This window comes from Phaseolus vulgaris, chromosome 3, assembly GCF_000499845.2.
Source record: "Phaseolus vulgaris cultivar G19833 chromosome 3, P. vulgaris v2.0, whole genome shotgun sequence".
NCBI lineage: Eukaryota > Viridiplantae > Streptophyta > Magnoliopsida > Fabales > Fabaceae > Phaseolus > Phaseolus vulgaris.
The window spans coordinates 43,604,634-43,630,497 of NC_023757.2; the positions used below are offsets into that span (position 1 = coordinate 43,604,634).

The 25,864-nt window shown below is 29.8% G+C and overlaps 3 protein-coding genes across 3 annotated transcripts; 2 read left to right on the forward strand and 1 right to left on the reverse strand.

Moving 5' to 3' along the window:
* Positions 1–6,417: 6,417 nt before the first annotated feature.
* On the forward strand, positions 6,418–6,837 carry LOC137805655 (probable calcium-binding protein CML31). Its single transcript, XM_068605597.1, has one exon. It carries the CDS (start codon positions 6,418–6,420, stop codon positions 6,835–6,837), a length of 420 nt encoding a protein of 139 aa, XP_068461698.1.
* Positions 6,838–11,616: 4,779 nt separating this feature from the next.
* LOC137807961 (uridine/cytidine kinase UKL1, chloroplastic-like) lies at positions 11,617–17,197 on the forward strand. The gene is made up of 14 exons (XM_068608838.1): positions 11,617–11,836; positions 12,207–12,298; positions 12,489–12,558; positions 12,641–12,759; positions 13,155–13,251; positions 13,979–14,058; positions 14,739–14,933; positions 15,043–15,126; positions 15,204–15,264; positions 15,450–15,510; positions 15,889–15,979; positions 16,077–16,149; positions 16,464–16,546; positions 16,629–17,197. The coding sequence occupies exons 1-14, from the start codon at positions 11,734–11,736 to the stop codon at positions 16,776–16,778; spliced, it is 1,359 nt and encodes a 452-aa protein (XP_068464939.1). The 5' UTR covers positions 11,617–11,733; the 3' UTR covers positions 16,779–17,197.
* Positions 17,198–17,935: 738 nt separating this feature from the next.
* On the reverse strand, positions 17,936–23,824 carry LOC137807960 (conserved oligomeric Golgi complex subunit 2). Its single transcript, XM_068608837.1, has 12 exons — positions 23,255–23,824; positions 22,348–22,554; positions 20,822–21,158; positions 20,382–20,543; positions 20,090–20,189; positions 19,789–20,004; positions 19,594–19,702; positions 19,089–19,289; positions 18,827–18,931; positions 18,561–18,686; positions 18,336–18,470; positions 17,936–18,203 (listed from the first exon to the last, which is right to left on the reverse strand). Exons 1-12 carry the CDS (start codon positions 23,708–23,710, stop codon positions 18,090–18,092), a joined length of 2,268 nt encoding a protein of 755 aa, XP_068464938.1. The 5' UTR covers positions 23,711–23,824; the 3' UTR covers positions 17,936–18,089.
* Between the last annotated feature and the right edge of the window lie 2,040 nt (positions 23,825–25,864).

Below are 25,864 nucleotides of genomic sequence, written 5' to 3' on the forward strand. Positions count from 1 at the left end.
TGAGTCTTATATTCTACTTTCGACTTTGAGAACTTCTATTAACTATTATCCAATAAAAAAAAACATAAAAATGAGTTGTTTAGATGGCCTGAAAATATATATATTTTTATTATTTCAAACTAGCGGGAAAACAGGCGCGTGAGCGCCTGTGTATCCGCATTTCTTATTTTTTCATTTATATATATATTTATGTTTAATATTAAAATTTATTATTTGTACATTTATCTTAACAATATAAATTTATAGTATATTAGGCGCTCACGCGCCTGTGTATCCGCATTTTTTATTTTTTCATTTATATATATATTTATGTTTAATATTAAAATTTATTATTTGTACAATTATCTTAACAATATAAATTTATAGTATATTATAAATAAAAAATGACATTATCATTATTATGTAAAATTATTATACTTTGTGTGAATTGGCTTAACCAATGCGAGTAATTGATCATCATTCTAAGTGTTTTATTCTTTACAAATTTTATTTCCTAAGAATGTCACACACATTAACCACTCTTGCAATTCAAAACCGTTCATCTTCTCCAGTATTTCCACTAATATTTTTCTTTCTCTCAAATTTGAAGAGACATTCTTCTTTCTATGCAACTGTTTGAAAAGTAACCAAATGTATATTAATTAAATATGTTTAAAATAATTAAATAATTATATATTTTTATCACAATAAATCAAATGTAATATTATTTTAATAATGTGATTCTTAATGAGTAAAGAAATTGAAGTTATTAATTTATAAAATAAACTAAATATCTGTATTGGAAAAAATAAAATAAAATGTATACATTAAAGAAATAGGAAAAGCAAAATAAGATAAATAAAAGAGATGAAATATGAAAAAAATTAACAATACACATTTCAGAATCTAAAAATTAGAGTTTTTGAAACATGAGACGGAATACATGGTGAAGTGGCTGTGATGAAATGTGAAGAGGAATAGTAATACACGGTTTCAGAATCTCAAAATTAGAATTTTGAGGAGGCGGGAGGCATAGTGACAGCCAAGGAAGATTGTGAGACTGTGTGCGCTTGCATTTAGATGTTGGAAGGGTCAACAATGAAGGCGTTTGCTCCCGCTGAGCATCACAGATTGGAACTTCACGATTTCTTCTTCTCTATCTCCTTCTTCCTCTTGTGCTTGAGAAATATGAAAGAAAACGCACCAAAATTGAATTTATTGAAAGAATACCAAAATTGAATTTGCGCGCACTTGAGACTCTGTAGAAAGAATATCAAATAGCATCAGACAATAGTTTTTAAGATGTTTCTATATTCTTCCTCTCTCATAGTTTTCTTATATATCATTTTTTTTGCCTAAAAAAAAGTAACCGTGCATAAACCCACATTTCACCCCTCTCTCTCCACTATTCTCTAATAAAACGTATCAATCTCTCCACTCTCCTGCGTGAGAACAAATAAAATAAAATTTTAAAATTAAAAAACGCTTATTTAATAAAGAAGAATATTAGTTTTAAAACAGAAAAGTAACTAATTTCTCCACTCACCTGCCCATGAGAACAAATAAAATAAAATTTTAAAATTAAAAAAATGTTTATTTAATAAAGAAGAATATTAGTTTAAAACAGAAAAGTAACTCATTTCTCCACTCTCCTGCGAGTTAAGTGAGAACAAAAATAAATTAACGTACAAATCTTTCCACTTTCCTGTCAGTTAAGTAGTGAACAAATAAAATTAAATTAAAAAACTGTTTTATTAACTTCTAAAATTATAAAATGTCCAAATAACCAAAATAAATTGATAAAACAAAATATTAAGTAAGGATAAAATAGAAAAACAATTTAGAGCAGTTAAAGTGGAGAATCCAAAATGTCCAAATAACCAAAATAAATTGATAAAACAAAATATTAAGCAAGGATAAAATAGGAACAAAAATTAAGAGCAATTAAGAGGGAAATCCTTTATATATAAGTATAGATATGTAAAACCTTGTTATTATAAGCAACAACGTTTCATATATTTCAGTGTATAGAAACATACCATATATTTCAATAATAAAACAATATTAACCAATGTTTTAAACAACTATGTTAAAGTTGCTCTTAAAGCAATAAAAAATGAATAAGTAAAAAAAAGTTACATAATATATGTAAAAGAATTATTGAAAGTAATTAAGAATTCAGAGTTAAAATATTAAGTTAACAGTTATAAAATATAATAAATGTATTATATATTGTGTGAGTGTAAAAATTATCATGTTAAATAGTATTTATATACCCGCATTTATATTTTTTTAATAAATATGCATATATTGATTTAAATCTATTTAATTAACCAAAATAAACTATTTAATTAATAAATATCTAATTAACTTTTAAATACATTAAAATTAATGGAAGATATGTCCAATGAATTTTGGTGATTGATCTATTAAATATATTTTAATGATAAACATTCACAAAATCTTGAAATTATATCTAAAAACTATAAAATTCAACTAAAAAATTAAAGATAATATTTTTAAGATGTGACAAATATTAAATTATTCATAATCTCTTTATGAATATATTTTTTATTTTTTATTTAAAAGAAACTTGTGAAAAAAATAAAAACAAACAAATAAAAAAATACAATAAATAAAAGAAAAAATGAATATTCACCTTATTACAATAGTATAAATTATAATAAAACACTAAAAACATATTATATTTTGAATTAAGTCTCATAAATTTTTATTTTTTGAAATAAAAATATCTTTCTACATTAAAAATTATCCATATCATTATTTTTTTTTTCAAGAAACTTAGGCCACAACATTATCGTCTATTTGTTACTAGTAGAATATTTCCTTCCGGTTTGAAAGTGACGGTTAAGTCAAGTCGTTGTCGAATTCAAAGTAATAGCAGATAAAGTAAAGTCTGCGTTACAAGATGTTTCTTTTACAATATTGTATCAATTATCAATGAATACTCTTAAAATTAATATATCATTTAATAAAGTCAATTATGTTAACATTTAAAACTATATTATTATAAAATCTTTTAGTTTAAAGGTTCAATTTATTGAATAATATAATAGTATAACTTTTTTCTATTAATAATATATTAAAGTCAAATTCATGTTCAAAGAATTGAAAAGAGAATATTTGAGTAAACAAATTAGAAATTTGCAAGCTACCTTATGATTTCTTCAAAGAAAGGACTTAGAAATTTTGTTGTTGTGTCAACTTACAAAATTTGCATTCTTGAACTTCCTGTTCAAATTCCTCTAAAATTAATCATTGGCATTGTTATATAGTTTTTATATCGATGAGGTACGAATGATGTCACGTCTCGGTCCTCATCGCTGGACCGACCGAAATAAAGATCCACGTTTATAAGGTTGATCGATAACACAAATTCAATTACACTCAATTAAAGTAAGCGAAACTATTCAACAATTAAGAGTTAGGTAATGCAGTCTTAAATGCGGCCCAACTCTTTAACCTAATCCAATAAAGAAAGTCCACCAAAGATAATATAAATAACACATATTTCAATAATCATATACGTCATTATATACCGTGCTCTGAGAACCGAGTACCGATCACCTTTGCTGACTTGAGCGACAAAGTGCTTTCTGCAAGTACTTCCGAGTCTGAGTTATGAAAAGACTGAGAACCGAGACTAGGAAGAAAGAGCGAAGAGTTCGCAAAGAAGGAAACTAAAAAACACTACAACCAACCTATAAAAGATAAAAAAAAATATTCTCAATAATTCTTTAAGCCCAACTCTCATAAGAAAAGAGTTTTTTTTTAGTTTGTCAACATAATAAAGTTATTATAATTGAGAAAAAGAATTACGTATGCATAAATTTAAGCATAAATAATTTTGTAATTAACATTATCATTTCATAACTTATCTTCTATTTTCCTATTCTTAAAATATAAAAAGAAAAACATTATATAAAAAAACGAATACTTTAATTATGGAGAAATTCACCTAATCTTTTCCAATAATTTATTATATGACGTCCACGTTTTAAATACAATTTATGTAATACGGAATTTATGTTTGACTTTCACATTATTCAAGAAAAATTGTCAGACTCACGGAGAGAAACAAAAACTTGTTGCAGGATAAAGAAAAGATACCACACTTTAATTTTAAAATAAACATTTATTTCTTTTATATTATTACTAAAGTAAGAATATGTAAATATAATAATAAATTTATCTAATCTTAATATATAATATAATTAAAATATTTATTTTTTTGCTATTCTTAATTTTATATTTAAATATTTAGTTACATTTATATTTTAATCTATATGATATTTTAAAATAAAATAAAGGAAGTGTTTGTCACTTTATTAAAGTATAAGGAATATGAATACTGTCTATTAAAAGATATCAAGATTAATGTTTATTTAAAATTGAGAGAAATGTAAGTATCAGTTTATTAAAAGTAGGATGGATGTGCTTATTTATTTTAAAATTAGAGAACTATAAATGTTAGTTAGAGCTACCAATTTCTTTTACTTTATATTTGGATGCATTTTTTTTACAGATTTAGTAAATTTAAATTTCTTTCATTTCAAATAGTTTATTTTATATTTTTTTAAAAGATAAATTAAATTTATTAATTTTTCATTTTAATTTAAATAAAGTGTTTCAATTATTATCAAATAAAAAATTACTACAAAACAACACTAGTGACTTCGATAAAAAAAATAATCTATATAAATATTGAAAAAAATAACTACTACAAACTCAAACATACAAAATATATAAATAGATAAAAAAAACCTACTAATATTGATCTAGAAAACCTAAACAAATATCAATTGAAAAATAATCATGACCTACATTAATAAATAAGCAATTTCAGTAATGTCAACAGAGAAAATAAATTTTATCAATATCAATTAAAAATTCTAACTTATATGGATTAAAAATTAATTTATTAACTCTTGATAAAAAAAAACACTCTTGTTGACATCAATTAAAAAATAATGATATTAATATTAATCGAAAAAATTATTATCATTGTCCATGAAAAAAGTAACTACAATATATTTTGATTGATGCTACTAAAGAAGCAATTTTAGTCAATATAAAAAAACTAATGATGTTAATAAGTTATGAGTAACGTCTGCCCATCTATATAAAAAAATAACTTTGGGAATGATAATAATAAAATAATTAAAATCATTTAATTTAAAAATTATAAACATTAATAAGAAAAAAATATATTAATCTGATACTCCGACTTCAATAAATTATTATGTTGTGATATCAACTGATTATGGGACAGCATCACAAAATCATTTAAGTATAATTTAAAAATATAATTTTAAATAATAAAATTAATATAATTTTAATAAGAACATAATAAAGTTATTTAAATTCTTTAGAAAAATAAATTAACCTCTAATTATTTTTATCCAAACATAAAATTCAACTTTAAGAAAATTTTGGTGAAAGAAAACATTATTGATAAAATTATTTTCTATTATTAAAAAACTATTTAAAGTAAAAAAAAAAAATGATCATTAAGTTTATAAAATTGTCATATATAATGAAATCATAACAGCTTTTACTAAAAGTACTATAATAAATTAAATTATTTTTACAATCAATTTATTAAAACAAACAAACAACAAAATACCATTTTATAATTTTCCTACATTCCCTCTCTCTTATCTTTCTATAACTGTTTTAACACCATTTACATACAAAATTTATATTATAAGATAAGACTTTTATATATATATATATATATATATATATATATTTCATATATACTATAAAATGTCCTATCTCAATATGCATCTCAAATGTATAATATAGTTATACAACATTGCACAAATCACAAATTCTAATATAATTACAGTATGTACTCGATCCAATTGAAATATGAACACAATTTAAAGTTGAGAATTTAAAACCAACAATTGTGATATAAGAATATTTATTGAGAAAAAATCAGCGAAAATGGGTATGTTTGAAAAGGCTAGAAGCTTTGAGGATGTTACTGAGAAGTTTTTATATAAAATGAAAAGAAGAAAGGGAAAGGATAAGATTTAATAATAATTGAGCCACCCACACGCTCATTCCTCGTCTCACCAAGCCAATTTGCCAACATGCAATTCCAATTTGCAAAGACACAGCCATAAAATAATGATTCACTATTCCTTTGACCATAACCATTAATTGTTCTTCGATATATGACTTTTTTTTATCTCTTCCTTATCCCTCATTGGCCACGCGTAAATTTTCAAAGTGCATATGTAATGACCTCAGTATTTTCTTCTCTTTCTTCGCACACTATTCCAGAGAATAAACGCGCAATTTACAGAAGCCAAAGCTTATATAAAAACCCCCACGGCAACAAACATTTAACGACAACAACTTAGATTAATTGTGCACGTGTTTAATTGTTTGTTGAGAGAAATAATGATGAAGGGTGGTGAATACGAGCGAGTGCTGAGGTACTTGGATAGGGATGGTGATGGGAAGATTTCAGCGAGTGAGCTGAGGAACGGAATAGGGATGCTGGGTGGGGAGGTTGGGGTGAGAGAGGTTGAGATGGCGATTGAGGGGTTGGATTCTGACGGCGATGGGTTTCTTTGTTTGGAGGATTTGATGAAGATGATGGAGGGAGTGGAAGAGGAAGAGAAGGTGAAGGATTTGAGGGAAGCTTTTGATTTGTACGACACGGAACGGTGTGGCTTCATCACCCCCAAAGCCTTGAAGAGGATGCTGAAGAAGTTGGGTGATTTCACTTCCATGGATCAGTGCAGAGCCATGATTGCTCGCTTTGATTTGAATGGGGATGGCATGCTTAGCTTTGAAGAGTTCAGAGTTATGATGAACTAATAATCATCATTCTAGCTCCACTGTCTATACCTTCCTTTGCTGTCTTTCAATTTTATTCATTTTTTTTGTACATTCTGCTTAATATTAATTCTTTATTTTGTTCATCCATACACATCCTGGATTTGTAAATTGTTTTTTTTTTTGGAAGAAATCCTTCAATAAAAAAATTATTGATTGTATCAATATCTACGATTCTCAGACTTGTTCTTTCATTTACTTTTTATAATGGAAAATAGGATTATATTTTCGAATGCTTGAAGATAAAATTAGGAAGCTAGAAAAATAACTTATGCCCCTGTAAAGAATAATTTATCGAATCAACTTTGTTCTTTATTGTTGTGTGTTAAACGTGTGTTTGATTCATGTAATTGTATAAGTTTTTCATTTTTTTCAAACTCGGTTTTGACTTATATAGTCTTATTTGAACACTTTCCTTCTGTTTGTGTCGAGTTGCATTATTTAAGCAAAGGAATTTAAGACATCATCCATGTCTTCATATTTTCAGGCAATACACATGCGATTAGGATAATATCCTCAATATATATATATATATATATATATATATATATATTATTAATATAATAAAAATTAATACACAATTAATATAATTATAAAAAATGATGTATATTTAAAAGATGATTTTTTATTTTTAAATTTTTTTTAGATTATGAATAACTAAATCAGAACTAAAATTTTAAAAAAGAAACTTATAATAAATAACTCATGGTTAAAAACTAGTTATAAAAATACTTATATATAAGATTAAAGTACAATATACCTACAGCCATATATGTACCTTTCACAATCCTCAACCAATTCAAGTACAAACAATTGAACAAAATACCAACACCAAAAAAGCACACACCACCTCACTTATTTATAGATAAATTTTATTTTCATGTATAACTGATACACCTCATACACTAAATCAGATATAAATACCAATTTAAAAAAAAAAACTAAAACATGACAAATTATATTTCGTACATATATATATAAAATCTCCACGACATTTACCCTAACATCATTAAAAACTCTAGTTTTTCTATAATTTCATATACTCTTTAGAATAACAATTCACAATTTTTTTTACATACTATTTTATTTTTTATTTAGCTTAAAACAATTAAACTAAAAAAAATACTCATTAGTGAGTTGTGTAAAACAATTTGGATGTATGAAATATCATGAAACTAATATCTCACTGTTAAGAGAATCAAGACAAAATTACCTTTTTTCTTCTTTAGAAAGGAAATCAAATAAGTGAGAGAAATCAGTTGAAACAATAATTTTTTACTTTATTTTCTTTTTTTACTTTATAAATAAAAGAGAACAAATAAGAATAAACAAAGAATTTATATTAACAGTGAGAAAAAATAATATAAAAAACATATCTTAAACTTTTTTTTCCTATATACATGCATTAATTGTTGGAGATTCCACATCGACTAGAGATAAGTGGGTGCAAACCTCAACCTTATGAGCCGGTTTTATGGGGTTGAGTTAGGCTTAAAGTCCACTTTGTAATATGGTATCAGAGCCATTTCGAGCCTATCCTAGCGAGTGTTTGTGTTGGGCCTATCGTGTCACCCGCTATCGGGTCGCTATCGGACCACCCATAATATATAGTCCCACGCACGAGTTTCTATCTATCACTCTCGACGTGAGGGGTGTGGATAAGGACATTTCATAATATATAAGTGGGTGCAAACCTCAACCCTATGAACCGGTTTTATGGGGTTGAGTTAGGCTTAAAGTTCACTTCGTAATATTAATTACTTTATTTTTTATTATATTTAATTTTATGTATTAATATGTATTAAAATTAAATAACATGCATTATAAAAAGAAATTAAATTAATCTTCATAATTCAATTTTTGTTATTATATATAAAAAAATTAAACATTTTGGGGACCACGGTATCTCATCCCTATAATCCTCCGTCAGTGATGTCATGTGTGTGACTCATCAGATAATATTATCTTGTTCACCATTGTTTATGGAGTTTAAAAGTTGTAGAATATTTTATTTTATTTTTATCTTGAAAATACATAATTTCTTATTTTTACGGATATATCTTACTTTTTTTTAAAAATTTTATTTCTTACACATGATCCTTGATAACCCCACCACTATCAGCCACATTAACATTTTTGTAACGTGCAGTAAATATACAAACAAGAATGAATACAAATTAGATTGAAAAAACATATTTAATTTTTATTTTTTAATACATGAGTATCTATGAGGGAAAAAGAACTTAGAAATATCATATTAAATGGCGTTGTAAAGAAGCTAATTGTTTCTTATTATTGATTTAATTAATACAGTTTAAATAAATTGGTTGAGAAGGAAAAGAGTAGTGAATTGGGAGAAATTAATCTAAATAACATGGAAGTTGAGTAATCAATAGATAAGAGAAGATAGATTATGCAAATGATGACATAGACCATCTATAGAAAAGTTGACAGTGACCCATTATGGAATTTGATGATGACTTTTCTCAGGCCACATACATTGAAGGCTAATTAAAAAAAAAAACTTAATTAATTTATCAACTTTTTAGATTGATTTAGTTGAAGGTCGATTTTGTAATTTAAACATACCATACACTTAACTTATTCACTACATTTCCAATTCATCTCACCTATCTCAAATAGAAAAGGAAATAATAGGTAATAATGGTGATGTATTACCAATAATCAAGTGTTCTACTATATCGAATATTTTATCAGTTGTAAAATCGAATAATATATGATGATAGGATCGAGTTTGATTTTTAAGAAACTAACAACAATTAAATTAAATGTATAAATTTTTATTTTAATATCAAGATTAATTTTGCGATCTACTTTAACACATGTTCATAACTGATTATCCATCATATTCTATAAACATGCATTCACAACAGAGATAAATACCATTAAACAATATTTATTATTTTCATCTATCTTATACTAAATTCTAACTTGGACATCATAGTACTTTTGTAAGTATTATGTCATTGGCGAGATCGAATCGAGTACTATAAAGAATGTTAATTACATTTAGCATGACAAAAAAACACTTTTTCTTACCATATAAAAAATGTAAAAAATGAAAGAGAAATATAGTAGAATAAATAAAAGAAGTAGAAAAAACACAAAAATAGTTAAATACATTTATTTAAAAAAAAAATTAGCACTAAAAACCTATATTTAAGAATTGTCTCAACTAATTATAATCTAGTAATAAAATTAGCCCAATCTAACTCATAAATATTTTTTTAATAATAAAAAGCACTTTTTTTTGTTTATATTGAATTATTCTTATGAAATAAACGGTAAGTATGTAACACATGTCCATTTTATTTCAACAAGTTCTCAAAGATATCTTATTAGGGTGATTCTATTTTCTCTTCAATTACAAAAATAACTTATACATATACATATTTATTCAATAAAACTCTAATTAATATATTTATTCAAATACACTCGTGATTCTTTTGTCTATCTAATATATATATATATATATATATATATAAAGAGTAAAATAAATCAATTATAAAAATGTCATACAAAGCATATACGAAAATAAAGGAAGTATTTTTTTTTGTTTCGGAATGTACTTCAATAATAAAGCAAAGTGTAGAAAACGTATACGTGTGTTTTACATCGATTACATTTCATACAAAGTAACACTATTTTTGTTTCTTTAACCCTATCTAAATCATCACACTATTTCTGATTTATATACAAATTTTTACTGAAATGAAAACTTAAGACCTTATATCCTACCTAAATTCCATCACTATAACGATGCTAATGTGCTCTTTTCGTATATAATGAAGCATTTAATGCTACTTCTAATATCGAAGATTCTCTACTTCTTGCATGCATTTGGTCATGAAACCCTGATTTATTTGAATAAACAGATATTAAGGGGGAATAAAACTGTACCAGTACAAACACTTAACCAATATTCTCACAAAATTAATTTTCGATTTTAGCTTTACATTTTATCAAAATGTCCTAGAGAATCAGATTCAATTACGAATATTTTTTTTTTGGGGATTTTTCTTTGATCTGAATATGATAGACCCCAAAAATTTCCTTGCATGTAACGCACCAAAAATCTGACCAATTTCAAAAACCAACCAAAAGTCATTCTACACACTTCTATCCTTTTCCAATATCTTTTAAACACCCAAATCAAAAAATATTTCCAATCTAACATGATTATAAATCCAATACAGCTCAAATGACAATTTTAAACCCCAATGCAACTTAGCACATGTATATTTTAATACTTTCATACTTTTACGTGACAACCCAAAAATTAGGATTTTTCATTTCAATTCATAACAATAGTGCATTATTACATCTAAGACAAATAGAATTTAGTTCTAACCAAACCAACACTCATTCAACATTAAAATGCAAGATTAATTTACTTAAAACACACAAAATAAAAAAAAATTCAACCCTCACTCTTCCACACAAAAAAATATATGATCCAACAGTTAAATTCAAACTCAATGCAACATTCCTTCATAATACAACTGAATATATTTATTTTAATTAACTTTTCTTAGAGTTAATTTTCTCCTAAAGGAACTTTGATAACCTAGAAAACATCTAAAACATAAAAATAAAAAATTGATCTTGATGAAATCACTTTCCTAACTCATAAACTTGTGAAAAATCAAAACATTCATTAAAATATATAGAAAATACTAAAATAATGATAAAAGAATTTTTATCGGTCATAATTATTCGTTCCACCACCATCTCATTTGTATTGATTTCACTTATATTATTTGATCAAGAACCGCGAGCGGTGATAGAGGGCGCAAACGCATACGTATATAAGAGCGTTAGAAGAGAAAGGCACAGTGGAAACGCATTCCAATAGATATGGTCATAGAGGTTTCCTCCGGTTCCCACTTCTCCGGTTGGCACCCTTCAACGACGTCTTCTTCTTCTTCTTCATCATCTTCTCACCCTCCCTTCATCATTGGTAACTATATGTATATATATGTATCATATTACGTTACAACCATTAATCTTTTTTCTTCTTACGTTCACCGTTTTTTATTTCAATCCGTTTGGTTCACCAGAAAATAAGAAATAAATAGCGTTTCACTTTCTTGGAAACCAAACAGCATTGCTTTTTTCTTTTTCTGTTTTTCATTTTTCTTTTATACTCTGATTGAATTAACATCTCGCTTTATCATATAATTGCTTCTGTTTACGGATGGATAAGATCTTACAGTTGAAAACGGAAATCTGAACGTATGACTTTCTTGCATTTTCTCATCGGAGAGGATCTAATGGCACGTGTTGTTTGTGTGTGCTTCGATTCGATTTGCGTTGTCAACGTGGATCAGGTGTCGCTGGAGGCACTGCATCGGGGAAAACCACTGTGTGCGACATTATCATTCAGCAGCTGAAAGATCACAGAGTTGTGCTCCTCTGTCAGGTCTCTGTTTGTAATATTGTGATGCGATGGCATTGGATTTGGATCGTAGTGGATTCATGAACTGAATCATTGGATTTCTTCTTTGTAATGCCAATCGTGTTATTTGCATTATGCTAAATCTGAAACCGAGTAAAAATGAATTCATGTTAATTACTACTAGTAATAACTTGATGATCTGTTATTGTTGTAGGATTCATTCTACCGCGGTTTGACGAATGATGAGTTGCAACGCGTTCATGAGTATAACTTTGATCATCCTAGTACGGTTGCTAGAAACTTAATTGAGATTATTGAATAGATCTTCTAGAATTCTAATTTTATACGTGTGTTATGTTTTGGTAGATGCATTTGACACAGAGCAACTAGTAGAAACCCTCGCTCAGCTTAAATCTGGACAGTCTGTTCAGATTCCAATATATGATTTCAAGCTTCATCAGAGATCTACCGACAGATCCCGACAGGTTCCCTTCTTTCTGACACGTTAACCTAAACTGAGATGTTAAATGTTAATTTCATTTGTTCTCAGATTGAATCTTTTCAATTATGCCAGTAGCGAGATGATCTGCAGTTACAGTGCTCCTAGAGAGCCAGGTCGAAATCATTCATACCCTTCTTAGACTTGCCTGTGTATCTATCTAAGCTAAGCATACCTGAAATTGTATTTGTTTTATTCAGAAGAAGAAAGGGTATAGTTTTCGAATTCATACCATTGCTGAATGATCTTAAAGTTTAACACCCTTTCTTCACTATTGGACCTGAGTTGAAGATATTTTCAGATAATTATGATTGGAGGTGTTGCATTCGAATAGAATGAAAATTTAGGCAGGCTGTTATTAATTTTATTATTGGTTGGCAGGTCAATGCATCTGATGTAATCATTATGGAGGGTATATTGGTTTTTCATGAACAACGTGTCCGCAACATGATGAATATGAAGATATTTGTTGATGGAGGTCTACTGCTCTTACATTTTAGATCGTTTCAAGTTTTTTTCCCATCTATTGCTCTTACATGATGAGTGAAGTTTAAAATATACAAAATTTTGTTTGTCACGAGGAAAAAAAAAAGAATGTTTGGAGACAAGGGGAAAATGGTACATACTGTATTTAGTACTTACCTCGATCTAGCATGTATCCATATACTAAGCCTTGTTCAGTCTGAGATCCCATGGAATAACTTCATTTTTACAAAATTTCACTATTGTTGGAATTGATCAAACCTGGTCTGAACTATAGGTATAGTGGTCCAGCCTTTCAAGTTCTAACATCACTTTTACTCAACAAAAATAAACAAGCTTTTGGATAATTTGAGGTAATATAAATTGTTGTATTGTAATTTCTTCAACACCATGAATCTCTCTCTGGATCTATACATCCTGTCGGGTTATCTGTTTTCATGTGTATAATTAGGCAGTTGTTATGGACAAACCAACATGCTTGCTCCATTCGTTTTGGAAGAGTACGCTAAATAACTATGACTAAGCATTGAAAATCAGATGATTTAGCACAGCGAGGAGAGTTTGCTCCATGTTCTGCTTGTCCAGCCATAGTTCTTGATCCTCTCTGGCAGATTTTTTTCGTCAGTAAATAGAGATATAAATGGCAACAATTTTCTTTTGAAAATGTGGGTGGTTTTATATGTTCTTCTCGTCACACTGATATTGCAATGCATATTACGCAGATCCGGATGTGAGGCTTGCCCGCAGAATAAAACGTGATACAGTTGAGAGGGGTAGAGATGTACAATCGGTACTGGAACAGGCAAGACTTATTATCTTTATTCTTTACAATATCTTAACTTCACCAGATTGACAATCGTCAGGAACTGGGAATTAGGATTACCCTTTATCAAAACTTAATAGTTTTTTGAACCGATATCCTAAAATTGCTGAGATGATAAAAGAAGGTTAGCTTGATTTTTATCGATGATAAATAAATAATGCTACCAATGCTTATTCTGAAAACTAATTATGTGGGAATAAACCGTTGTCCTATACAATGATTCAGTCGCATTAATTGTAAAGGACAAGCTTTTTAAGTCAAAATCGGATTGAAATATGATATAGTAAGTGACCAACGAATGCTACTTGTATTATGACGTTGTCTTTCTTTTTAAAATGGTTTTTCTTTTTTGTCCTAAAGGCAAAATAAAATCTTTATGTGGGAATAAAACAATATTTTGATGTCTTGTTCTGGGGTCCTATATATGTACTTAAGCACGAAAGAGAGCTCGAAACAATGTGCCAATGGTAATACAGTGGTTGGAGGGAAGTAACTTTGAAATTTGTACTTAACAGATTGAATCTCATCGGTGCATGCGACCGTTATAGCCTGCATGAAAGACTTTGTTTGATCTTGTACTCTGATTTGGTTCTGTTTGGTTTTAACTCTAATTTCTGAGACTTAGTGGCTGATGTTAAAAATATTTGTTGCATTTTCAGTATGCAAAATTTGTTAAGCCTGCTTATGAAGATTTTATTCTTCCATCCAAAAAATATGCTGACATCATAATACCTCGCGGGGGAGAGAATCGTGTAGCAATTGACTTGATTGTTCAACATATCCGTACTAAGCTTGGCCAACATAACCTCTGCAAAATATATCCGAATTTGAATGTTCTAAAATCTACTTTCCAGGTGATTTTCATCTTGCTTCTTCCTCCTCTCTAAAAGTTTTCTTTTTGCTTCTTTCCCCCAAGGAAATGTCTTATGCTAATTTATTTCTAATTTTGAAGTTTTCTTACAGACCAGAGGCATGCACACTCTTATTCGTGATAGGGACATATCAAAGCATGATTTTGCTTTTTATTCAGATCGGCTAATTCGCTTGGTAGGTAACGGCAATGAGCTTTATACAGGTTCTACAGCCGCTCTTAACAACTAATCTTAATATCACCGACTTCACAGGTAGTGGAACACGGTCTTGGTTACTTGCCATTTACAGAAAAACAAGTTATCACACCTACAGGTGTGTCTAAAGAAGTAATATAATTTATTCATGTTTTAGCATAATACGATAGAAAGTGTTATTAAATAACAAAACTTTGTTTGAATAATGCTGTAAACTGCTTAGCATTGCTACCGTCCTCACCTCAACATTTTCATGCTGATTGTAAATACACAGACTCCGAAATTGTTCTTGTTATTTCTCAGGCTCGATTTATACTGGAGTTGATTTTTGTAAGAAATTGTGCGGCGTATCCATTGTTCGAAGGTATCTTTCCCTGTTAAAAAGATTGTCCATACTCCTTCATTGTTAATTTCTAAAACTGGTTATATTAAAATGTTCTTAGTCTTACAGCAAAGTTGGAAAACAAACTCATTAGAATTTTCTTATAAGATACATAAGATACCATTGTCCATTGCTAAATCTTAATTTCAAATAAAACATAATTTGATCTGATAAAAAAATTATTCAGTCTGAAACCAATCCTAAGCTGAGATGTGTAATGCATGTCTATGTGATTTCATGGGAATTTGACGCTGGATTGTTTCTATATTATTGTTAATAGTTCAGTCATTTTATTTAAAAAATAAAAATGTCAGTAATTGTGCAACTCTATGAACGTAGAATTCCCTTAAAATGTTTCAGTGGCGAAAGTATGGAAAATGCCTTGCGTGCTTGCTGTAAAGGAATAAAGATCGGAAAAATTCTGATTCACCGCGATGGTGATGAAACCCAGGTATTAACCTTCGTATCTAACTTTAATATGTTAGATTTCTGTTTAAGATGATAGAATCTGCACATGCTAATTGTTGCAATGTTTTCCACTCCACAAGCTTATTTATGAGAAGCTTCCTAGAGATATTTCGGAGAGACATGTTCTTCTCATGGACCCAGTACTTGGTACAGGTGAGTTGTTATCATTTTGCATGCATCGTCTTCGTTATTTTTACATAAAACTTAACGCTGAAAAATTATTTATTTATTAAAATTTCCAAATTTTCACTATAAGATTTGTTAATGTCTTATTGTTGAACGCTGTTGTACAACCAATTACTCCGGTACATGCGGCAAAGATTGTACCAGATCGCCGAACACATTAGACCATTAATTTACGAAGCTTCGGTGAACCGAATTCTTCATTCACTTTTTTTTTTCTGTTCATTTATGCATGACACCGCGCCTTTTTTCTGCTGGTATTAAGCACTTGAATGATAATCTAGGTAACACTGCGAGCGAAGCAATCGAGCTTCTCATAAAGAAGGGAGTTCCAGAGTCCCAGATAATATTCCTTAACCTCATTTCTGTGAGTTATAGTCAATTGAGCAGCAGTAAGACCCTTTGTTTGATGAAAAAACCAGTACAGTGAATTTCAAAAATCATTTCAGGCTCCTGAGGGAATACAATGTGTATGTAAACGTTTTCCGCATCTGAAAATTGTCACATCGGAGATCGAAGCAGGATTAAATGACCAGTTCCAGGTTATACCAGGGTTGGGAGAATTTGGAGACCGCTACTTTGGTACGGACGATTTGTAGTATGAAAGCAAAACAAAAAGATTACGACGGAAAAAAACAGGAACAGATGTTGGAGTTCAGTGCTCTATATATGAGCAGCTACACCCTTAGAGAGATGATGTTTGACTTAATTGTCCATACGGAACCAGATTAGGGTCGGGGCAAAACTTCATGTTTGCTAGTGAGCTTGGCTTCTGTTATCCTTTGTTCACAGCAGCTAAAAAGGGTTCTTGACAATAACTGGTTTTGGATTCTTTTGAGTCTGATGTATTTTTTGGAATTTTCTTTTCAATTGAGTCAACCTAGATTAACCGACCGAGTTGGTGGATTTTTTTTTTCTATACATTTGTACAAATAATAATGTATAATGTTGATTTTGATGAGTAAACACATATAATCATGAACAACCACCAGATTCAAGAAAACCTTCGTTTCAAGTCGTGGGTGTAATGGGTAAGCCTTTTATCCTTGCGTAGTCCTAAACTACAAATATCACGAATTCACCACTTGTTTCTTTGCTGCCTGAAAACTTGCCATCCTTCCAGCTTTTTATCTAAAACTGACACAAGGAATCGTTATATATATTCTTTGTATACAGTCAAACCTTTCAAAATTCTTTTGAAACTCAATGTTTTCTGGCACTTGGTATATTACATTACGGACTATCACAGAAATGCAAACATTTAACTATTTTATTAGAAAGGAAATGAACAGATGAAAATATTAAAAAAATGAGTTGCTTTTTGAATCTAGAGTGTTCACTTTACTAAAAAAAATGCAGAAAACAGAAAAAGATGATAGAATGATATATCAATTGTTTTTTTCTTCATTCTAACAATCGATTATTGAAATGAAAATGATTTATGAACGAAACAATAAACTATTTCTTTACTACACTAAGACAACTAAAAATGAACTATTTTTTTAAGAAACATAATTACTATTTTGTTTCTGCGAAAAAGTGCCCGTACCATTTTCCCTCTATCAAATACACCCCATTTTCTAGTTATCACCTATTTCTTCTCCCTAATATTCCCACAATTTCTCGACAAGCAAATGAAGCGTAGGCGTATACAAGCGTATATTTCAATCTGCCAGACCATCAAAAACCGTTGCCATAAGGTTGCACAAAAGCTATTAAAAAGAATGATAATAAGAAAACATGCAACAAATAAACATTTACCAGCAATATACTTTTTTCTTCCAATATTAGAACCGTGATAACCTGTGATTATTGTGCAATATGGATTTCATAAGTAAATTACAAAAAGAAACTCTTGACCCAAAAAGAAAACAATCTACAAGCCGCATCAACTCCACTGGAGCAAACTCTTAGAGATTAATTGTGTTTTGCCTATCTGCAGGAGCCACACATTGCCACAATGAACGGTAGGATGCAATATTGGCTGCTTCAACCCCAAGTGCAGAGAGGTTACGGGCATACTCCTGGTGACAATTTGCAAGAGGAATTACGTAAATGAAAGCAATCAAGAATTAGCTGGACACTCAAACTCATTAACAATCCAAGAATGAGAAGATCACACTGGTTACGATAATAACAAGTATCATGCCACCAACCTGAATATCAAGGAACAACTGCATACAGATTTTATCAGTGTCAGACACATTATTATCTGAAATATCTGAACTTGCTCCAGCTCGTCTTTGTGCACTCTGCCTAATTTTCTGGAGCGAAGACTCTGTCTTTCTTGCCTACTCATGATAACAGTTTAAAAAAAAAATTAACGTAGAATCGAAGAGATCCAAAATTTCCAATAGTGCAATTTGGATTTGGGCACATACCACGCTAACAAGGTCAGCAGCTAATTCATAATAACGGTCTGTAATCTCCGTTGCAGCAGAAAGGAGTATTTCGTTCCTAGTGTCACTAGCTAAATATCTTGTAGCTCTCTCCCCATCCAAAAAAGCCTGGGATGTATAGGCATGCCATCAATATATATTAATGCTTTAAGGTGTAATACATGCACTCCCATTGAAAATTAAAAAATATTTCTTACAAATTACTCATGAGAAGAAGGAAAACAGGCGAAAATAATACTTAACCATACCTTAAGAGGACGCAATACCCCTGAAACATATGGTGAATGCCTCACAGGTAGAGGTTTATTAGTCATCCGATAGGTTGCTGTTATACCTTTCATTTGTCTCAAGTCCTTGATAATATTTGAACAAGAAAAATAAATGAATAAATTAAAAATGAATGGAAGAAAAAAAAAGATATAGAAGATGGCAAATATTATATAGTAATATACACCCTCATATCTGAACAATGCAACCACTTTAAAGAATAAACATCGATTATACACCCACCTCAACTGACTTTTCCACTAGTGACTCCACCACTGTTTTGATGATTAAAGGTTCTATAGATTTTAATGATTGACCACCCAGTAAAATGCTCTGCCTTATTGATTCCAGAACATCAGGGGAGCATGAAGACAAAAGCTGAAGCACGTATTGTAGGTAATCACCACGAACCTGCTCCTCCAAATATCTTATATCATGAATGACCTACAAATGATTTAGCATCTGTTATATTTCAGGAAAAGTACAACCAATATCTTCACATAGCATACTGCATATATGGAAACAATCCATATATCCATAATGTCATTCCGTCACGATCATTGTCAATTATTTTACCAATTCCTGGAACTTCAGAAAAAGTCTGATAGAAGGCTTGAGCAAAATTTTGTGGATGTATGGGTATAGAACATTTGAAGCAACGAACCAACTTTTACTGTGCATACAGAATGCAGGTTAAATTAATGCATGACGACTTGGCACAAAAATAAAGTGAAGGCTCGATACATACAAAAATGAAGTCATCTATGACAGCTGAAATAGCCCATTCACACCCAGAACCAGTGCTTGTGTTGTGGTTTTTCCGTGCATTCAGTCCAGATGAGAGCCAACTTGAGTATCTGCATGTTCAAAGAGAAGTTGGTTTTTGTTCAGTCAGCACCAAAAAAAAACAACACAAATTCTTAACATCCCACATTTAACTGACCTAGAAAGAAGCTGCAAGGATAGCCGAAGGAATCTGTCAGAACAAGAAAGGACAAGAACATCTTCTCTCCAGCAGGATCTCAAACTCTCCAACAGAGTAACACTTTGCTTTAATGTTAAACCTTGGTAATTTTTTTCACCACCATCTGAATTTTGAACAGGGATAAGAGTGGATGTTGTAAGCATAGAATCTAGAGACCCTGCTATTTCCTGAAACCTGCGGTAATTGCAGATATGATTTCCATGTTACAGAGCAAAACATGTATTCTAAAGTTACGAACATTTTAAAGCAGCATAGGCACCTCAAAGAGAAATATACTCCAATATTCCATTGCTTCATGAATTCAGTATAAATTGCCTCAGATCGAAATTTAGCAACAGCAGATCTGGATGGACAGTAGCCTTGCAAGAAAATAAATGTTGTAATCTTAGTGAATATATACTCTTAAAGACATGTATGAATAATACAATTTAGCAAATGTACACTATAAATCAAATATAAAATCAACAAAGTTCTTTAAAACTTGAAGTGCGTGTTTTCTTTGTTCATTTTTGTTTCTCAAGGTTAAAAAGAAATGAGGTCCATATGACTACCTTCTAGATAAGCCAAGAAATCTAAGCTTGATTTGTAATTTTTCAAGAACTCTGTCGGTCTTCCAGGAGAAAATGCACCTGGTTTTCCCTTCTGAATCGAAGAGAGAACCTCTTTAAGGATTGAATTGGCTAAGAAGTCAAATACATGCAAACCTGAATTTTCTGCACCAGAACCAAGCTTCAGATATGTAAACATAAGAAAAAACACAGCATGACCACACACAGATGATCTAGCAAACAATACATGTAGATGATTAAAAAAGTTTAAGTTTTCAAAATGAAGAAGGACAAATGAATGCCTTAGCAAGGATTGGCAGGTCGAAGAAATAATTGCAGTTATGAAAGGCAAGGATCATAAGGATATCTGAGGAAATGTAATGACCAGAAAGGTCCAACTTGTTCTTGGAAAGTAAGTAGCAAAAAAAAGTCAAACAACATACCAGCTGAAGAAATTTCCAATAAAAAATTACAGTCTTTATCAATGCATTCCTTAATTAGTTGATAATCATTTTCAAGACCATCTCCAGTTGGTCCAGCCACCGCAGCTGATGATCCATGTGGAATTATCTTCTGTATCAATGGAGCCACAACAGTAATTCGAAAGATTTCTTCTGCATTCTTGGTGTTATCTATAGCAGCATACGCACGTAAGCAATTGTAAATTGCAGTTGCATCCTGGTGCTCCAAACCATTTACAAAGCAGTGTCCCAAGCTTGCATCTACTGTTCGGCTTGCATTTTGAATCCTCTTCTCCATATTCTCAATAAAAGGAAGGTTCTGTACTGGCATAATAGAGAAAAAGAGATGAGCACAGAATGTATCAAGGCCTTGAACAAAAGTTCTATTTTACAATGAATCACAAAACTCAGAACACTAGTAGAAGACAAAAAATGATTAAATACATAAGCATCCATTAAACCTTCACAAAACTTTAAGGGCACATGTCTATCTATTGTTATAAAATGAATATAAATATCAATTTTTCTTTCTATCTACCACATATATTTGACAAAACTCAAAAGGCTATTAACTAATGCAGGACCCAACAATGCGATTCTTAAACCAAATTTCATTTTCAAAATATCACTTTACTAGTTATGGGACGATTCACACTTTGAATCTTATAATTCAATACATTTTGGCAATCTACCAATTCATATCTCAAGATAAATCTTAATTAACTTTGTATCTTACTATACATGAATGAATCATTCAACCATTTGGAGATTTGTACCTTTTCATCAACTCTTACAAAAAAAAATAATCATGTGAGTTAAATTTTTAAAATGAAAAGGAATTTGAAAGAAAACTTGTGATTATCCAATTTGATTATTCCACCATTATTTGTCACTCACATTCAATGCATGTACTCTATTAAACTAATAATTTTGTTTTGTTTGACTTCAGTGTATATATACATATACACACTTTAAGATGTTTAAATTTCAACACTATATCATCTATATGATATATTTTAAGTAATTTTTCATTGTAACTAAATCTTACTATTTGATACAAGACTAAGATTCATGATTAAAAAATTTGCTTGGTGATTCAAAATTTGAATCTTGATTCAATAACCTTGCTTTACAAGCTTCAACTACCTTGTCTACACACAATTTAAGTACACACCATCACACAAACCTGAGACAAATGCTCAAGAAACAGATTTTGCATTAATTTCAATAATGCATCAAATTCAAGAATACTGTATCGTTGACAAGAAAGAGTTTCCCGTTTATTTCTGTCAGAATGGCAACAGGCAGTATGTGTAAGTTGACAATGAGAAATAACAACCAGCACACCCAAAAACGGTATATCGCTGGCTTCTTACCAAGCCTCTGCATCCAATTCCAACTCCGTTCCCAACTAAATTTTACTACAAATGATTCCAATTGTCACTACAAGCATCAACGCATAAATACACAGAACAATCAATAAAATTGAAAAAAAAATTAAAACAAACCTTTGCATGTGTGACATAGAACTTTAGTCTGTTCATCTCACTGGCAATTCTTTCCAACAGCATGCTTTGAGTCTCTCTGATACTTGTCTCATTCTCAACCTGCTGCACAGACACTCCATTGCTCAAGTAATTCCTCTCTGACAAATTTACATCTCCATTTGACCAATCCGTGGGTACACTAGGCAGCTCTTTTATTAGCTTCTCGACCTGCAATCAACAAATTTGCCACATACAAATTATACAATAAAAAATGAATTTTGAGCAAATACCTTTTGTCCCAATCCCAACATTTCAAAACCAATACAAGACACAGTCAAAACAAACACCATGTGTCAAATGCAACGTACCTATGATTAATTTACCCAGCTCTAGAAACCTCCATAGTGTAATCAACAACCAATCCAAACCTAAGAATGAAATGGACACTAGAGACCCTTGCTCACACTACAGAGGTTAACAGAGACTGGCATAATCTATTAATCTTCCTTCTCAACCAAATATTTAGAGTTTGGGTTTTGATCCTAAGTGAATCCTACTAAAGCAACTTGTAAGGTGGGATTTGCACCTTACTTAATATCATAAGTTATTGTAGAACCTGCAACGCAGATCTCTCACATCAAACACTAGACATCTAAGGCGTAAATTTTTTAGAACTAAACATCTATAGATGATACTCGGATAACTAGCGATCCAATAGATCTAACACCATTTCACTGAGCGTACTCTTTTTCATAATCATAAATACATCATATCAGAACTAAGAGTGAGATCAGACTAGGTTCATCCTGAAAAACTTTCACCAAAAACAGAATAAATGCTTCAGGAGATCTTGCATTAAAGAACCTAAATAGTTAATTCCATTCCACTACATGTAACCAACACTAAAGAGTCAAAATTACGATACTACCTTAGAGACGACGTGAAACGTGTCAAGTAGAAGCTCCAAAGTCTCTCTAGCGGAGGCCGCCTCCGATCTTTGGTTCAAGCGGTTCTTAATGGAAACCAGCGAAACCTCAACGGATCCTCTGAACTGCTCGATCTTATCCCGTAGCTCGACCAGCGGGGCCCGCATTCGCACCACAACTGCATCGACGTCCACTAGCTTGGTGCTGAGATTGACGAAATCAGCGTAGTCACGGTTAATAAGGTCAATTAGTTCGTGGTTTAGGGAAGAGAGGTAGCTGTTGAGCTCGGAGCGAAGCGTGTCGAAGGGGACGAAAGTACGAAGCTCCGAAATGTAGGATTCGGAATCGAAGTCTGGGGAGAGGAACGACGCCGGTTTGAACCACAGCGGGTGGGCGTCGAGGGGATCGGAGAAGAGGTCCGTGGCGGATCTTGGTGGTGCCGGGATCGGATCCGCCATTATGATTCCCTTCCGTTTGGTTGTTTGTGTCTGACTGGCTGAAATTTGGTATCAGCAAACCGCAACTATGCCTACCAGACTGTTCCTCTTCTTTCTAATCACGAAATCCTTCGCAATTTTTCCATTTATACTTTTTTATATTATTATTATCTATTATCTCATTTATATTATTATTATTACCTATTATCTCATATATTTTTATAACTATTATCTCATTTATATTATTATTATCTCATATATTGTATGATTTTAGTGTATTTTTTATAATTTTTAAAATTTTATAATTATGTAATTTATAATTAAAAATGGTTTATCATATTATTATCAATAATAGCTTATTATAAATATATATATATATATAATAATGTTTTTCAGTTATAATTCTACAATTAAAACTATTTAAGATTATTCGACTTAACTTACTACTTTCTAGAAGACAAAAATTTAGTCTTATTCCCTCAGTGGTCTACGTATATGGTATGGTGGTGTATTAATAAAAAATTAACACATATAATAAAAATTTATTTATTTTATATTTTTATGAGAAAGTTGATTTGATTTTTTATTTGAAAAATGTTGTGAAAACATGATGATAAATAATGTAAGCAAAAATGTAACTTTAAAAAATAAAAAATAATAAAAATTATTTTTAACCATGTGTCAAGATTTTACTAGTAATGCCATGTAATGTAAAAAAAATTGATTAAATGAATCCCTTCCTAGGAATAAAAAGATAATTACAATGATATATGCATTAAGACTTAAACAAATTATATAAAATGGAACACATCAATTTTTTAAACACTAAAAAAAAATCATAAAATAAAAACCAATTTTAAAAAAATAATAATAATTAGTTGTTATAATGATTAAATTAAAGACGATTTTAAAAATTTTAAAATTTTTTGTTTCTAAATTAATTTCTATTATTAAATAATTTCTAAATTGGTATCTAATTATCTACTAAGGTTTTTGCTACCAAATTTAGAATCTAAATAATTGGTAGTTAAAACCTTAGTAGCTAATTAAATATCAATTTAGAAATTATTTAACAATAATATAAACTAATTTAGAAACCAAAAATTTTTTTAGTCTCTAAAATGGTCTCTAATCTAGTCATTATAGCAACTAATTATTTTTTTTCTCTAAAATTGATTTCTATTTTATGATTTTCTAGTAGTGAAATGTTGAAATTTTTATATTTTCTTAAGATATTACAAAAACTAAACATCCCATCATAAATTTCACTACCAAAACAAAAGTAAAAAAATAATAATCTAGTATAAAAAATAAATAAATGAATAGAATAAAAAATATATTTAAATTGTATAAAAAATATAATGAATAAAAATAAATAAATGTTACTAAAGATTATTTTTGTCGTTATTTAAATTAAGCAATAAAATTAAGAAAGAAAAAACACACAAAGATAAATAAAATGAAAAGTAAAATTCTTTATATTAGATGAAAGATACTAGAAAATTAAATAGAAAGTTTATAAATTTAATTTAAAAAATATGAAAAATCGATGATAGTTTTGTTATTTTTACAACTATAATATTACTCTTGTTGTAAGTCGTTCATTCATATTTTGGTTAATAGCCTACTAATTAATTATTATAAAGGTTTAATCACTCAATTATGGGTCCTCTATAATCAATGGTATAAGTTCAAAGAAAGAAAAATTAGACATCTTTCGGTTACATTAATAGACATAGTATGGATACAAATGACCAAATACTAATTCTTTAAAAATCAACCAAAGGAATTATATATATATATATGATGCATATTTTATGGTATCATGAAGTTCTTAGGGTTTAGGGTAATATATATTTTTAAAATCATCGAATATTTTATTATCTTTCTTAAAACATTGATTAAATAATTTAAATTTTGTTGTAGTTCATAAATATTAATCTACATTTAACTAGTGAAAGTTGGGTTGTGTTCTCTTACGATGTGTTTCAATGTGTGGATGATACTGTAGTTGAAGACAGATGAGAGAGTGTCACTCCTGTTTGGTTTAATGCAGACTTGAGGGTGAGGGAGCGGGGGGAGAGAAAGTGGAGGAGGTCGTCGATCCTCTCAAGCTTGAAGAGAAAAGAGGGATTTGTGAGGAGAAAACCACCTCAGAGAGGAACAAATACCATG

Coding starts and splice junctions, on each gene's coding strand:
- LOC137807960 (XM_068608837.1), bottom strand. CDS start 23,710: ATGGCGGATCCGATCCCGGCACCACCAAGATCCGCCACGGACCTCTTC. Junction 19,703..19,788: donor TCCTTGCAGCTTCTTTCTAG/GTCAGTTAAATG, acceptor TTGAACATGCAG/ATACTCAAGTTGGCTCTCAT. Junction 19,290..19,593: donor TCATAGATGACTTCATTTTT/GTATGTATCGAG, acceptor AATCATTTGTAG/GTCATTCATGATATAAGATA.
- LOC137807961 (XM_068608838.1), top strand. CDS start 11,734: ATGGTCATAGAGGTTTCCTCCGGTTCCCACTTCTCCGGTTGGCACCCT. Junction 14,059..14,738: donor TACAATCGGTACTGGAACAG/GCAAGACTTATT, acceptor TTGCATTTTCAG/TATGCAAAATTTGTTAAGCC. Junction 14,934..15,042: donor TTCTAAAATCTACTTTCCAG/GTGATTTTCATC, acceptor GTTTTCTTACAG/ACCAGAGGCATGCACACTCT.
- LOC137805655 (XM_068605597.1), top strand. CDS start 6,418: ATGAAGGGTGGTGAATACGAGCGAGTGCTGAGGTACTTGGATAGGGAT.